The 16,787-nt window shown below is 39.8% G+C and overlaps 1 protein-coding gene across 2 annotated transcripts in view; it reads left to right on the top strand.

The window, feature by feature from the left end:
- The window catches only part of LOC118231242 (zeta-sarcoglycan-like), a 232,551-nt gene extending 223,230 nt beyond the window's left edge, over positions 1–9,321 (top strand). For both annotated transcript variants that reach the window (XM_035424887.1, XM_035424886.1), the window contains 2 exons: positions 4,236–4,359; positions 8,609–9,321. In XM_035424887.1, the coding sequence (XP_035280778.1) occupies positions 4,236–4,359; positions 8,609–8,803 (319 nt within the window). In that variant the 3' untranslated portion in view covers positions 8,804–9,321. The remainder of the gene's footprint in view (positions 1–4,235; positions 4,360–8,608) is intronic.
- The last annotated feature ends 7,466 nt before the right edge of the window (positions 9,322–16,787 follow it).

Below are 16,787 nucleotides of genomic sequence, written 5' to 3'. Positions count from 1 at the left end.
AGGACTTAATTGGTTGCTTAATAGTTCTTTTACCGTTCATTCCTGTCCTAATGGTTTTTTATTGCTCTCTTTTCAGTTAAGTTAGTTGTTATTTTACCGTCCTTTGTATTTTAAACAGTACAATATCCCGCTATTAATGCCGTATTTTAGCATGTCATTGGGATTTATAACAGCGCTTTATCTGCGAAGTGCATTATCATACTTGCCACAGAGCTAAATAATGGGGCTGCAAGAGCAACAATACCTCTCACGTGGCATTTAGCGGTTATTCATAAGAGCAGAATTACCTTGTGCGCATCGTTACGGCAGCCAGTAGAGAGGAGCGAGAGCATCGTGGCGCTAAATCAGAATGTGCTCAGGGCAGGAGACGTCGGGTACCGTTGCTAGGCAGGTTTTGTTTTTGTCTGTACTCAATTAAATACAGCAATGCCAATGAATATTTATTTAAATATGATACATAAGTACGTAATACAGAGAGACTGAAAGAGAGTGAGAGAGTAAGAGAGAAAAAGAAAGAGAGAGAGACTTACATGGTCCTTGCTATGGAAAATACCAGAGTAAAGGAGCGTTTTTTTTTTTTTCAAACCACGGAGGACTGTTTTTAAATGGCAGCCTAAATTTATGTTGCCCATACAGAGATACCTGGACAGATTGATCACCTCTTTCTTAAGCTTCACAGTCCTGATTTCCAGGTGATAACAGCCGTAAATAACAGGTCATGTGCAGGTCGAAGGCAGCAGACTGACGTTCAGTGCATTCAAATGATGAGCTGGGCTGCTACAATTTGGTCCCTGAAAGATAAATGACAATTGCATAGATTGCTAAAATGTGAAATTAAGAAGAATATTTCCTTCATATGTCCTTGTGTCCACAAATGGCTGGCATTTCAATTCTGCATGGTACCTGAACTTTAAAAAATGCAAAATAAAAATATTTCCAAAGTGGTGCATCTTGTCAGATTCACGGTAACCAGTTACATTCAGCAGAGTTCTTGATGGCGATTTTACCTTTCAGTTAAAACATCCATCTGTCCAAATGTCAGAACTCCAGTGTATGACGGTCTCTGTCTTTCAGTGTTGTCTGATTTAACAATGGTGACCGATGACGCATGAAATTACATGTTTCAAGATTATATTGCCATTACCATGGGCAACTTAGAAGTCCAGGAATCATTTGCAATGGCATGTTCTTCTGTTTTAAATGAATGTGCTGGATTGAGAAAAGTTCATTATTATGGAATATAATCTTTGACACGTTCAGCAGAGATCTGAATTTTCCAGTAAAGATTTATATCAATTTCATCTTCATAATGCACTAAAAAAAGAGTAGCATTAGAGCTCACAAAATATTCATGGCACATTATTACATGCTTCAGAGAGCACATTGTAAATAATGATTTTTTTAAACTGGACATAATTTATTGCTCAGTGTGTGGTGGCCGTACACAAAATTTAAAATAATGTAGCCTCAAATATACACTCTGAAATAATGAATATATCAGTAATTTAAATTTTGTGATTAACCACCATGCACTGTGCATGATTAAAATAATTTGCAGCTTATCAGTTATATTTTGATATGCACTTTTGTATGACCTGTCAAGCACTTAGCAAGATTAATTATTAGATGTTAATGTTTTATATGGATTTTATATCATATTGGTATGCATGGCACACACAGTACTGTACATGTGTCATGCATATGAATATGGTCAGTGGTGCCTGCAGCCCTATGCCAGTATGCACTGTGCATACCGTCACGCCTACACAGTTGGAAAAAAAGTATTTAAACCGGTTCCAATCTCGGCTGAAGAAAGAGTCCGGCTGAAACCAGTTTAAACTGGTTAAGCTGTGTTACCAACACTTTTAGCTGGTCAACTAGGTGTTCACCAGCTGATCAGCCTATATAGTCAGCCAGTCCACCAGTGTGACCACCAGCTTACTCTACCAGCTTAACCAGCCTTGACCATCTTGTCCAGCTAGAGACTGGCTTTAACCAGCCACAGACCAGCTACGACCAGCTAGAAGTGTCGAAAACAGCGTGGCTTTAACCATTTTAAACCAGGTTAGAATCCCAGCTGGCCTCAGCTGCAATTTTCAGCAGGGATCCTATCAATAAAACTGCAGTAGGATGAGGGTCGGAAATTCACCGTTTGGAAGTGACTGCTGCTTGTCCTCCACCATTAAGCTATTTATAAAAATGATGGTTGATGATTGATGTGTTATTTTTCACGTCAGACAGCTGATTGGTTACAGACAAAATAAACCAGCAAAATACTAAAGACAGTGGTTGCTAGGAGAGCGAGCAACTGGTAGTTCAACAGTAACTAAGAAGAAAGCAAGACTATTTGAGATCATGAGATAATAATGGAAAAAAACAAGATAATGAGCAAACACAAACTAACAAGTATATGTCAGTTTGTCCATAAAAGTTGTACGTTAGAGAGGGATAAATCAGCAGCCTGAGCTCACAGTGCAGCCAGAAATAATCAGTGTAGTTTGTGTGGGAGTTTATTTCAGATTAAGTTTATATTGAAGGGTCCCAACCTTACATTCAAGTATCATTTTGTATGTTATTTGTTTCTTATTTTGTTGTTTATGTTACGGAACAGTGTTATAAAAAGAACCAATTATACCACAATTTTGTTTGTTTGTTTGTTTGTTTGTTTGTTCTTTTAGAATTTTGAATCTGCTGACAGTTTTGTCCAGAAGAGCACATCGTTTTCACAGCCATCCTCTTGAGAATGCCATACTTTGGAAAGGTTCTTTATATACAGTCCAGGCAACAGACAATGTAAATTTTTCTCCCTTTTCTATACATTTTATTCAGCAGCATAACAATAGACTGCCCATGTATGAGATATACAAGTGTGTATAAATAAAAAGCCAAGACCTGTGCAGTTTACAGAATAAAAAAAATGCTTCAATCTTCCAGTTGCAGTGTTAAGAACTAATATTTAATAATGCACAATTCAGCTTTCGCTCTGTGTGTGCTTGTGTGTGTTTGTTTGTCTGTGTGTGTGTGTGTGTGTGTATGTATGTGTGTGCACTTGTGTGGGTGTGCGTACGTGCCTGTGTGTGTGTGTGTGTGTTTGGGTGTGTGCATGTGTGTTTCCCTTGTTCTGTGTTGTTTTACATTCTTCTTCAACCTCACAAATCCTGTACTTCCATTACTCTTAAAATATTTATGTTTCTGTTGCAAGGGTCGGACAGTTTCCGACACCATGACATCTACACCACCCCGAGCACGTTGTCAGTCGAACGTCGAGCAAATGACTGACGCTGAACGGGCTGATTTCAGTAACTGAAGCGTTGGCATTATTTGGCTTTTTTGCTTCTTTTACTCGCATTGAATTTTAATTGCTAACATTATCTAAATGTAAATCCCGGAGTGCAGTTATTGCTATTCATAAGAAGCCATTTCCTGCGCTGTTTGTTCTAATGCTGTCAAAGTTCAGCTAAAGACGTTTGAATGTCCCATTTTTAAAGAACGCTCATCAAATGTTGCTAAAAAAAAGGTTTATATTTATTCATATTTATATGAATTCATGGAAACAAATGTTAAACTGAAAATAGTGGAATTGCACTTGCTTCAGTAGTCAAATGAGATCTTACCTTATTGTGAGGAAACCTGTAAGCTGAACCAGACCAGAAAAATACATTTTAAAAAACTCCTCCGGGGAAATTCAGGCATTGTTATCGTTTATATGAAATTATGCATCATCTATAGCTTTATATATCTATCCGTATGTTTTTACAGCTTGGAACTGCAATACCGGAGGCATCAAAAAATCAATACATTCTTTGAATTGTTATACACAAAAGCCCACTCAGTATACAGCCTCCTTAGATTTAAGCCATAATTGATATCCAGCATGTTTTCACATTCAGAAGGCTCATTCTTGAAAATGGCTTTCAGATGCGAACAGAGAGAAACAGGCAGATAGTTTCATGGTTTCCGGAGTTTTTTTTTTTTTTTTTCTGGTTTCCCCTGCCGAATCAATGGAGCAGCATGACAGTTACATTTAAACTGTATCTCAGGAAGTTTAGAGCAATTATCCCTCCAATTTCACTTTTGCGGAGCTGACCCGAACTGTCTACTTCATTATTTAAAAGATCTATGGCACAATGTGGTCTGCGAAGTCAATGCCGCGGAGACGGAAAAAAGAAAAAGTATTGATGCTCGTAGGCGTTTTAGATGAGGTAACTTTGTGTCCGTCGATGCTTGTTTCGCAGGCTTGAATCTCCGACGCGGACGCTCACAATGGAGGGGCCCAAAGGGGTGGAGATAAGCGCGGACGCTGGGGAGCTCAAGGCTTCCTGTCGAAAAGACCTGCTGCTCCAGTCCACAGAGGGAGAGGTAAGAGTCCACTGACGGGTCCTCTGATGACACTTTATTTGAACCCTTCATGAGAATCAAATTGAGTCGGCCATTTTGAATTGTAGACTTAGTTATTACACTTCCTAATCATCACGAGTGGTTCGATAACACTTTACTTGAACCCTTTGACAAAAGGCTGACATAACGCTGTCATACACATGACATAACTGCTGTCACATGATGGCATAACAGGTGATGACGTCAGTTTAATGTCTAATGGCTTTAAAACTGTCATCATTTTGGTTAGAAAAAGTTGTGTCGTATAAAAGTATGATCGTTTTATGTCATTTGACATAAAGTGACATCATCTGAATTGTGTGGCCCATTCATGGCTGTGGCCCTAAATGAGACCATGTTCATGCCAGCAGCCGACTCTGGCTTCAGTCAGTGTTCTGGTCAAGCGTTAATAAATCGAAAGATGAACAAGGTATGGAAACGCCCCTTGTTATATGCGGACGTTTTAGGTTTAGACTCTTTCACACAGGATCAATTTTGTCAGCAACTCACCCACAAAGATCAATAAAACCTTAAATATAAAAAAAAGACTTAAAATAAAATTCATTGAGTTCAACATTCCACTGCACTAGAGATTTCCATTAAAATCAACTGGAACCCAGAGCTGACTAAACAATCTCATCTTGTGCATCCAGATTGATTTATCAGTTACCTGGCTTTCCCCTCCAGCGGCAGAGATGGATTCTCCCCTAGGCCCAACTGAGTACCAAGCAGCAGACATGTAAATAGCTTCTGAAGACAAAACCTCCATCTCACCTCCCACACCTTGCGTGGCCATTTTGAGCGATAGACAAGGGTTGTCCACGTTGATTAATTAACGCTGAATATGATACAGAGGAGGGAAAACTTACTGAAAATCGCTTCTTTTTTTTTTTTTTTACAAGAAAATAAGAAAGCAGAATCACATGCTTATCATGGAGGACTTGTGTGAATGGTCAATCATTCTGATCCATTATTGCTTTACTACTGAAGACTCGAGCTTAACCACTTGACACCTGTGTGTTTTACAGTGTTGGAAAATCACACTATTAGAAAGATATAAACTGTTTGAAATAAAATATTTCCTGGTCCTTTTATTGAAGAAGATATTTTAAAAACAGAGCGCAGCAGTATTTTATTTTTTTTTAACACTGAATCATTCTCCTTTCAAACTTTGCCATGAAAAATTGTCCAAAATAAATATTTTCTCTTGGAGATGTGAATCAGCACTCAGGAAAGTATTGCCTGCTACTTTTCAACAGAAATATTTGCCAAATGAGAGAGCGTCCATATCTTCAGAAAACCAAAAACCAGACAGAGGGTAGTTTAGTCTGAATGTCCTGTTCACTCATAAAATCTAATTAGCCTTTAAAAATAACTGTTACTAAGAATGAGCCCATAGCAAAAACACAATGATGCACTGCTGGCTGTATCAAACATAATCGAAAGAGAGACAAAAACATATATGACAAAAGTAAGAGGCTTCTTATAAGCTGCCAATTGTCAGTGATTTATTTTTTCTTTTCTGATGTGTGTGTATGTGCAGAATATTCGCCTCGTCTCTGGCAAGAAGGCTAAATGACTTCAGCAGAATAATTATTTTTCTTCTGCATATCTGAAGAAATGTTCATTGCTCTCTTCTTGCTTCATTTCATCCTAGGGATAGAACATGAATAAACAACAATTGAAGTTTAAGTTTGTGTTTATCTTTTTTTTTTTATCAACGCTATTATAATATGTCTCAAGGTGTTGATAAAACGCCAGTTTGAATTAAATTCAAAAAGGGCTCTTTTGGTCTGTCTGTGTGGGAGACTTAATAAACATTACAAACAGTTGTCAAAGCTTACATAAAAGCTGTGATTATGTTTCATTTCCTTGACTGGCTCAACCATGAAATTGGGCTCAAGGCAACAGACTGTATTCATTTTACTTAATCTGAATCATTTATTTAAGAGTATCGAGAGCTATGAATAAATCAACCTTATTCACTCAACCAATCAATGTACGTAAATTCCTTCAATAGTGTCTTCTGTGCTATCAAATGTGTCAAATGTGTCAATCTCAATAACTCAAGACTATACATCATCTATACCCACTTATCCTGGTCAGGGTCACAGGGGGTGCTGTAACCTATCCCAGCATGCACTGGGCATGAGGCAGGAATACACCCTGGATTGTGTATGCCAACTGCCAATCTATTGCAGGGCACACACACCATTCACACACCTATGGGCAATTTAGGGTGTCCAGTTATCCTACCTGTATGTCTATAGACTTTGGGAGGAAACCGGAGCATCCGGAGGAAACACACAGGGACACGGCACACAGAAAGGCTCAGGCCGGGACGCGAACCCAGGACCTTCTTGCCCTCACGATCACGGTTATCTTTAAAGAGGACGATCGTGGCCAGCTTGAGTTCTTGACCTCAAATGACGGCTATGTGGAATTGTTTAAAACAGCTTGTGCCATTTGGCTTCCCGAAACAGCTTGAGATGCATTACTTACGCATACGCAGGTACAAGCGCTGTCTCTGCGCTTTGATATGCAAATGTTCTCACTCTCTTCAACGTGGCCGGGGCAGAGCTGATTGGTTGGAGGCCGAGGAGGGGTCATGTGACGTGGCAAATGGCTTCAGGTGCAAATCAATACAAGTAGGAGAGAGGTGCAAGGGTCTTACTTGGTAAACACACTTTATTTCAACCATTTGATTTTCTCGAAGTAGTTATTTATTTAGCATCACACAGCGACAGCAGATTGGGTTTTATGTTCCAGTCAGATTATATGCTGTATCTTGGACATAGGACCAGCCCTTTGTAAAACTGGACATCAGTAAAATATGGCTACGGCATATCTGTAGCGAGTCAGCTTTTTTTTTGCATGATATTGTAAAAATTTTTGTTCTAATATGTGTCCTGTGAGGAGCTATTGCAAGATTGAGCATTGCTGTGCTTGAGCTGGGGCAATGCTAAATGACTTCATCACTATGAATACGAGCAGTTGCGGAGGATTTTGTGGAGGGCTTCTTCAGCACGGGGAAATGAATTTAGTTTCTTTCAATAAATTCAACAGCTTCTTCAGTTTATTAGAGTGAAATCTTTTGGAGCAGTACGAATCATATGGTAAGAACCAAAAATGGCTGGGGAGTCATTTGGAGGCTGTTTCTGCAGCTAGTGATTTTGTACAAGGGAAGGCAAACATCCACTGTGGGTGGGATTCAACCCAACAGACTATCAGGGCATGTGCAGTTCAAACCGAAACCGGATTAATCCGGCACTGTGCCTTAATATAGTCTGTTTCACTCAAGTCAAGTCAATTCATAGGCAAACATGCACTGTGGGTTGGATTCAACCAAATTCGACTATGAGGGCATGTGCAGTTCAAACCGAAACCGGATTAATCCGGCACCGTGTCTTAATATAGTCTGTTTCACTCCAGTCAAGTCAATTCATATCTCAATACGGCGCCAAAAGTGAACCGACAGTGAAAAGGTCTGATGGGTCTGCATTGGCGTGGGCTGCATTTTCTTGGCATGGCTTTGGTGCATAACACCCTCTGAAGAGAAAGCCGACGCCAATTACTGCTTAATGGCAGCGAACGATCGTCTTCGCCGCACGTAAAGCCATTTCTTTCCCAAAAAGAGAGGAGCGTCTTTCAAGACGGCAATTCCCCTGATCCCCAGATCATAAGCAAGTCGCCCTGCGGTTCGAGGAGCGTGACGTGTGACGCCGCTCGTAAGACCCGGCCCTCCGACGTGAACCAAATCAAGCGCTCGCGGAACGTTCTGGAACGATGCCCGGGACGGCGTTTTTCCACTTCTGAGTGAGCTGAGAATGTGAGCTCATCGACTTTCCCGTGGAAGAGCGGGGACGTTTTCCTCCTGCGCATTTCCAGACGCTGGGAGAATACGCCACAGTCAATAGCGGCTGCAATGTATCTAACTGCCCTTACGTGACCTCATTGTCATTCAATATTTTATTCTGTACATACAAATACTGTATGCCTGTGAAGTGAATGTAGGGTCATAGTTCTGGTTTTCCTATTTTGTTGATCAGACTGCATATTAGCTCAATCATTTATTTATATATTTATATGTGAAAAATATTCAAATAGCTTAAAAAAAAAAAAAAGATTTTTGTTGAGAATTTACAATTTTGCAGTGGGTGTACTAGTTTTTGTGATTTAATCTCTGATTCGGTCTGAATTGATTTCATTTTTCCCCTCCCCCCCCCCACAGATATTTTTGAATGCAAACACAATCCGACTGGGGAACCTTCCTCTCGGCACCGCCGCCACCCCGTCTCACGGGTCGCCCGTCTCGAAACAGACTGTCTACGAGCTGTGCGTCTGCCCCAGCGGGAAGCTGTACCTCTCCCCGGCCGAGGCCAGCTCCACGTGCCACTCCACCAGCAGCGTCTGCCTCTGGAGCTGAAAGCGGGCCCGGGCCCTCGCACCAGAACTGCCTTGGGTTTCGACGTTCTCCCCCCCCCCGACCTCCCTCCCCATTCCCTCCGCTTTTCCTCCCTTCCCTGCCGGAACGTCGGGAATCACGGAAGGCATTCCTTTCCGGGGGGGGGGGGGGGGGGGCAAATCCAGCGAGGGAGTTGTTATTAACGATGCCTTTTCATTTTTTGTAGACTTGAAAGAGAAAGGCATGCGTGAGGTATGTGCCGGATGAATCAAAGGGGAGTGCACGTGACAAGTCTGGGATCAAATATATTTTCTAGGAAATTGAAACCAATACACAGGTGCCTTTGCTATTGTCAGTAAAGCACATGATTTGCAACATTCTTGAGATCGCCGGGACATCGTTCACAAACAAAATCTGTTTCCCTCGAATAAAATCAAAAGACTTCTAATACAGTATGCATTTCTCTACTGTTTTACTAAAAGCACAAATTATGCCATGTATAAAATCTCCAAATAATAATAAAATACAGTTTTTAAAGAGTCTGTATCTGAGAATGCTTGATAGTTTATAGCATTTAGATATCACAGTCATGTATATTTTTGTGTGTTTGTTTTGAGGATTCATAATATTTTAAAATAATCTTTTTTCTATGATTCGTATAATGTACGGTGCGTTTGTTTGCTAGGAAACTACTAAAATAATTCTGGCAAATACGTCAATGTGCAGTATTCTCGTTTATTTCTGTTCCAGTAGATGCCCGTTTATTCTACAAAATCTTTCATGGGTTGATGTCGAGCTGCATATGGAATATTGAGAATTGAAATGTAGTTTTGAGTGTTCAAGAAGCCAAAGATTGTGACATCACAAATGGTCAATGGTCCTGGTCATCTTCATGCTACCCAGTTGGACCAAACAGAACTGAGCACTGAGCGTAGGAATATACAGAATCACCTGATTAAAACCCTCAACACAATCTGCTGTTTCTGTACTGTAGTTTTAAGCCACACAATCAGTACTTACATTACACCTTGTGGCACCCACGCACTGGGAATGGGTTGAACTCTTTTGGGAAAATACATTATGTTATGGACAAAAAATACACTCAATTTAAACAAAATTGTTTTACCTCTTGTCGTGCACTAGCGCCTATACTGGTCGATGATTGGGTGCCCGCTGTCCACCTGTGTCTTCCTCCCATTCACGTCTGTGCGAGCTTGACTCGCAATAAGAAGCAAACGGCTCACACCATTACAAAATTAGGACAAAAATGCAGATGGGAAAGAAGTCTAAGTTACACACAACAGGCTCCAGTGTAGCACGCCTAGGCCTATGTCTTCGGAGCGTCACGGTCTGGATCAAATTTCGGCTATCGGCTTAGGCCAGGTGACCCTCTCGTATTCCGTGGGTAATGAACTGACAATCAATTTTGGGGGCCACAGTGGAAGAAGATAAAAATCAATATAACCGGAATGCTAACCTTTTCTCAAACTCCAGCTCTCACTGTGGCATTTACATGTCCGCTTCACCCAATAGTTCAGCAACAGCTAGGCAAATTGTTGCTGCTGTGCATAAAAATTTATACATATTCCTTCTACATGGAATGCTCTATTCACACAATTCCTTCACAGGAATTTTCTCAGGGAAGTGAAGTTAATGATATTGGGACATATTTTTGTTCTTTTTTTTACACCTATGAAACCTGCACAAGGACAGCTAGAAATCAATCTGTGTTGGTAACTGTAAAGATGATACCAGGTTTGCTACCATCATACAGCCATGGAGCGTGTGTATCAGTGAGTGTCATGACCCAGCTTGCCAGACTGTTTTTTCAACAGGTGTAACAACCATTATCAATTGTGGTACGATAGATTAACATTGTGTATGGTGAATGTAGGTGTCGATTGTACGCCCAGTAATTTCTGTTGACTTTGTACCCAAATGGCTCAAATAAACATACGGTTTGGAAGCTGAGAATGGTTCTTTCGAACAGCTGTAGGGCGGTACCCTTCCTCAGTTCACTTCATGTATTAATGAAAGTCCAACCGCTAGGTTGTCAACTTGCTCATCTCTAGGAGTGGAGAAGGGAAAGCTGGTCAGCTACTGATGTGTATCGGTATTTTTTCTCTCTGAATGTTATGTAATATGTAATACCAAGTGACCCAAGCATTACCTGAATTCACATGAGGTCAGAGGTCGTTTGAATTCAGTGTTTGTAAAGACTGAGAGTGCGGTAGTTATTTCTGTAAGAAACCCTGAAAAGTGTCAATGGAAAAATAGTTATGAGATTTTCCTTGCCAGGCTGTAACTTGCTGGATGCCATTCCTGACACAGAAGAGCTTATATTTTATTGCAAAAATAATTCCAACCGAAGTCCTCAGATCCCCCAGAAACTGTTCGTTAGCATGTTCAGTGGGGGGGCAGGTTGGGGTGAGAGCTGGGTAGGGGGTCCGTTTTTGTTTTTAATGTCAGCAAGTGTCTCATTTTAATGCTGAATATGTATTGTCATAATTGGATTGTGTCATTACCCGCCCCCCCAGCCCCAACACCCCCACCACCCCCAACAAAAAGTCCTAACTGATGTAGAAACACAAGTAAAATTCTTCTTTTTGGCCAAAGATGTTCAGGCATATTTGCATTTATGCTTAATCAACTTTAATTAATATGTGATTAATTACTAAATTTATGAAAATGTCAGGGAGCCTCTTGAGATAAGGTAATTATGTTTGATGGGTTCATACAATTGCCGGAAAGTAATTTGCATTTCTGCAGTGAAATGAACATTGGGTATGATTTTTTTTTTTTTTTTAAGTGAAGCAGACTTCATCTATTATACGGATAATAGATCGTAAAAGAATACATTTAATAAGAAATCTATCTCAATAAACTGAAAATATATTCAAGTCTACAATAGAAAATGATGGCATGGTATCGGGTCTGTGTGTGTGTGTGTGTGTGTGTGTGTGTGTGGGTGAGAGAGAGAGAGAGAGAGAGAAAAGCAGAGAGAAAGAGAGAGTGTATTCTAAGCATAAATATTGTATATACATTTTTGCCTAGAAATGTTTCGATTAGCACTAAAATAAATGAATCATTAATTTGGAATAGACTGCACAACTGCACTAGCAGATGCTTTGCTGCCTTGTCATATGCAATACCAGCCAATTGATTTTATAAACATTATTAGGTTTGGCTGACAAATCAAATGCAACATGATAAATATCTCTCATAAATATATGGGTAGCATTGTATAATTGGCTCTTTGAATTCCCATTAGTTTATAACTGTGTGATTGAGAAGCAAGCTGGTTTCAGTAGTGTTCTGACAATTTTTTATCTTTTACATGGAATTATTATTTTTATTGGAAATGGCAACAATAAATGTAATGCATTTTTAAAAATTCATTTCAGGCAAATCAATTACATGAAAGCTGTAATAGTTCTTCTCTGTTTTACCTGGATTTATAAGTCTGCTTGAAAAGGGTTGTGAAGTTATATAGGTGAGTTTTTCTATTAATTTCAGTGGATTAATTATGTGTTATAGTGCCTGACACCTGCTCAGAAATGTGTCTACTCCTGGGCCGTCTGGGTAGTGTAGAGGTATGAGCACTCGCCTACCACTGCAGAGATGTGGGTTCAATCCCTGGCAGCAGCACTTCTGGCTTGGTCCGACGTTCCTGCGAATGCAATTGGCATTGTTTGTGGGTGGGAAGCCTCTGAGGGCATTAGCAACTAATATGGGAGAAAATGGCAAAAAGAAAAGAAATGTGTATAGTCCTGGTTTACTTCTATTCGAGTTGTGCACAGGAACATATCTTTTTTTTTTTTTTTTTAAGCAGGGGTCCAGAGAAAGCATTCTCTCACAGTGAACTGTAGTGAAGTGTAGTTCTGGGTCTGACAGTAGTTATTGGACAAAGCCAAGCTCACAGCTGGCAGTTTAGTCATCAGATCGAGTGCCACACACACACACAGAACTTATCTGGGCTGAGGTCCAAAGCTCCGTGAGGAGACCATCCTGCTTGATAGGGTTTGATATGACTCTTTTAGTAAGAAGGGAATTGTGGGTTACAGTTCCTGTTCTTCAATATGGAGAAAACCAGGTGTCTGCAGTCTTCACATAACTTGCAAGTGTCTAAAGCAGTCTAAGGCTAATCCTGCAAAGAAATTGTGGAATTAAAATCATTGCTGTTTTTTTTATTTTATTTTATTTATTTATTTTCCTAACAGAGGTCGATTTGCTCATACCATTATAAAAAATCCTCTGGTCTAATTCTAGAGTATATATAACTGGCCTGTTTTGTGTAGGCAAGTAGATCATGGCAATAATGATTGAGGTAGGCCTACACAAAAGGATATTTTATCTGCAACTGTCATCTGACACCATTTTTTATTTGCAAGGTAAATCATTTTAAATCATTACACCGAATTACACAAGTAATCAATTCACTTTTGAGGGGCATGACTCAATGCTCTTAATACCCAGCACCTAATACACAGTTAAAGCAAACAATGCATCAGATCTCTTCAGTGTAATGTGACAGGTCTCACATTGGTATTATACTTCAAGATTTAATTATTCATGTGTAAACTGGGAAGGTAATTATCTTCAAGCAGTGGTTTCAACCAGCTCAAAGATCACGCTGCACCTTCTGAAGCAAGACATATTAAAATAATATTGCTCTCTTACTAGTTTCAGATCCTCAGGAGTTCTGTAGACTGAGTTTAGTGCATGCTGGATGTAGTTTTTATGTGCTGGGTGTTTTAACACTGTTAAATTGCTAGATTCAAAAACGACCGTTTTGCTTGTGATTCATATTTCTGTATCATTAATTGAAATGTTAAATTGTGAACGTTCATAATTCCACAAAACCCTGCTCATGCAAAATCAAGTGGACCAGCGTTCCAGGAGTTGATCATACGCAGATATATGTGATACGGAGATAATTTCAGAGCCCAGCGCTTTTTTATACAAGCACTCCTGTGGGAGAGGGTTCGTATTTGATTGTGCCAAATCTATGGTGCTTGTTTAATGTGTTCTACAGATTCTTTTTTTGTGGTATGAAAATTATCTTTTTATACTGCAGTCTGCAAGTTGAGCCAGTGCCGTTGAAACAGAGTTCTGGGGCAACAGGCAGAGCTGGCTCAAGTGGATCACGGCAAACCTCATTGGCCAGAAGTGTCACTGCTGACCAATGAGGCTAAGGATTCTCTTGAGACCCTTATGGAACCCTCTTCCCAGCTCGGGCGATGCAATGATAAATCCTACTGCGTCTTTAGGTCACAGCTGGCACTGACATGTTCTGAAATGTTTCGCTGTTTACATGTAGATGGATTACTTGTGTTGCCTTCAACTTGACAGGCCTCTTTAGGAGCCACTGAATAACTATCAATACATTAACTGTAGCTAAATGTATAACACTGTTGCTGTCTCTCCTTCACTGGAAGAATTTGTGGTTAAAAGTGAAGCATTCATTTTGTGAATATGTTCCTAACCACACATACTGTATCTTGCGCTTGCCCATATCATTCCTGTGTGAATTGGCTTTTCAGAGGTATTTTAACATTCTAGAGATTACTATTGTATTGAGCAGGCTTTTATCCTTTTTTTAAACCCAGGGGTTTGTGGAGGTTTATGGATTTAAAAATCACCACCAGAATTTGCTGGGACTCCCAGGAAGAGGGGGCAATTTTCACGATGTGCTGGCATGAATTGGAAAAAGGATAGGCAGTTCCGTTGAGAGGAAGAGCAGTCCATTTTTGTTAAAGGATGAAACATGAGATAAGAATAACGAGTAAGGAGAGTGGAGGGAGGGATGAGAGACAGAGAGAGAGAGAGAGTGGTAGCTCTCAAAAAGCTGAATGCAAGGAAAGCCAATTTCTCATGGCACGGTACAGAATAAAAATTTATTAATAAAGGCAGTCCCCAACAAAATCAGCTTGCATTCAAGACGTTGTGTCCTAGCAAAATAAATATGTCGTTTCAAACCAAGCGTGGAGACATTGGTGGCTTGTGCCAGCCTGGCAAAGGAAACGGGAAGGAAAGAAACCGAGAAAAAGTACGCGGCTTCCAATGCCAAATGTTTTAATAACAGTGGTGGGTGACAGTATGGTATTGTATAATATACTGATACTTCAGATGTGTAACAATATGCTTAAGAATGAATTAGTGCAGTCAAGTGTATTGCTAAATAGAAAAATTAAACCAAATGGTATTAATAGCTGCGAGGGTGGCATTCATGTGTACACCGGTATTGGTTTTGACTCTGTTTTAACATGCTGTAGGCTACACTGTGATACTTGGCAGCTTGTGCCAGTGTCTTTCACATTGCTGACAATCATAAACAATACATTCGCTGGAGCGTTTCTTGTCCTTTAAATAGGGAATTCTCTTGAGCCCCTTGTTGTCAGAGCCAGATTGGCAGGACAAATATATTCCCTTTCATTGTGCAGGTTAAATCACAACGTTGCAGGCTTTCATTACATTTCATACCCACCAAGAGATGACATTCCAAACCCAAACAGCTTTCTTATTTACTTTTGGCAGTTTCTTCATAGTGATAGCCATTTGTAGATGGAATGAATATGCCATTATAAAAACGCCCCAAATTAGCGATACATATTCTCACAACATGCCAATATCTGATAATATTCATGTCCAGCGACTGGCAAATTAAATATGGCTGTCTAAACACAGTGGCCACTTTAATGTTGGTGATCTCTCTTTCAGGCCTTCTTATTCCTTAATGTTTGGATTTTTAGATGGTCAGGTTTTTGTGTACAGTAAATTGATAATTGATGTGCTTGTGATGCTGACAGATGTTAGCCATAGACCTCCTGTCAATCACAGAATGTGTTGAGGGAAGACGGGGGGCTCACCTGAAACAGTAGCAATTGAACCGCTCAACTTTCCCTTTAACTCTCATTCTAACTGACAGCAGCCATTTCTGGGACCAGAGCCAGCTCGTTCTGCATGCGATGTGTTAAATAACAAGACTAACAAGATTTATTTAAAAATGCAGTGTTGTAAATGCTACATACCTTTGTGAGTACGTACAATATATAAATAGGCTCAGTGAAGAGTTTTTTAAAAACCTGAAAAGGTTTTCCTTTTGTTTTTGGCATTCTGGCATTTGTCCAAATGTTTTCACTTCAATACAGAATTGACACTAAATCAGATCATGAGAGCAGAGAGCATGATATGCTGCATATTAAAACGCATGAAGATGGATACAAGAAGAATTGTAAAGATATTCTACAGAGAAGATGAACAGTGTAAACGTAATGCTGGGCATATGCTTGTAGAATGGTAAAGACATGAAATTGATTTTGTTTGATTCAGATTTTATTATTTTATTAGTACCTAGCTCCCACAACAGTTTTGTAAATTAATTATTGGCCATTTTAATATGTATTTAATCATTTTTAAATGCTTATTTTAAAACATTTACAAATACAGAGACAGCATAAAATTGGTAGTAAGACATACAAACAAAATTACATAGGAATAAAATATGAATTACAAATTATTTCGGATTCTTTATAGAAATAGGTATGAATTTCTGACCACAAATTAAAGGCCAACAGTTCGAGCCCCGGATATTCAGGTGCCGGGAGGGAAAAACAAAAAGTCACAGCGTAACTTAAAGGATTGTTTTATTGTCTGAGTGAGTTGATCACAATGGAGCAGCGACACGTCAGTCATTTTATCTTCTTCAGGCTCCGCGGGACACAAAATGGACGTCTCAGTGTTCCAAACTGCTGCCAGGCTTCCAGGCCGGTGTAGCTCTAAATTAGCAATTAACTCGCGAGCACCTGGAAATAAGCCAAAGTCTTGGAGGAACATTGTGTGTTTGCTTGTTGGAAACACTTGGGGAGTGTCATTTTCTTTTTCTGTACAATCCCTAGGAAGGTCAAAAGGGCCAAAAGCATTGCGAGGAGAATTAAATAGTTTTGATTTAGCGTGGAACAGTTTAACTTTGATTCACTATTTGAGAATTGCCTCTCTTGGGCGG

Source organism: Anguilla anguilla, chromosome 7 (genome assembly GCF_013347855.1).
Source record: "Anguilla anguilla isolate fAngAng1 chromosome 7, fAngAng1.pri, whole genome shotgun sequence".
NCBI classification, from domain to species: Eukaryota; Metazoa; Chordata; class Actinopteri; order Anguilliformes; family Anguillidae; genus Anguilla; species Anguilla anguilla.
The sequence above is the reverse complement of the archived record's forward strand: the minus strand, read 5'-3'. Positions and strand labels throughout refer to the sequence as shown.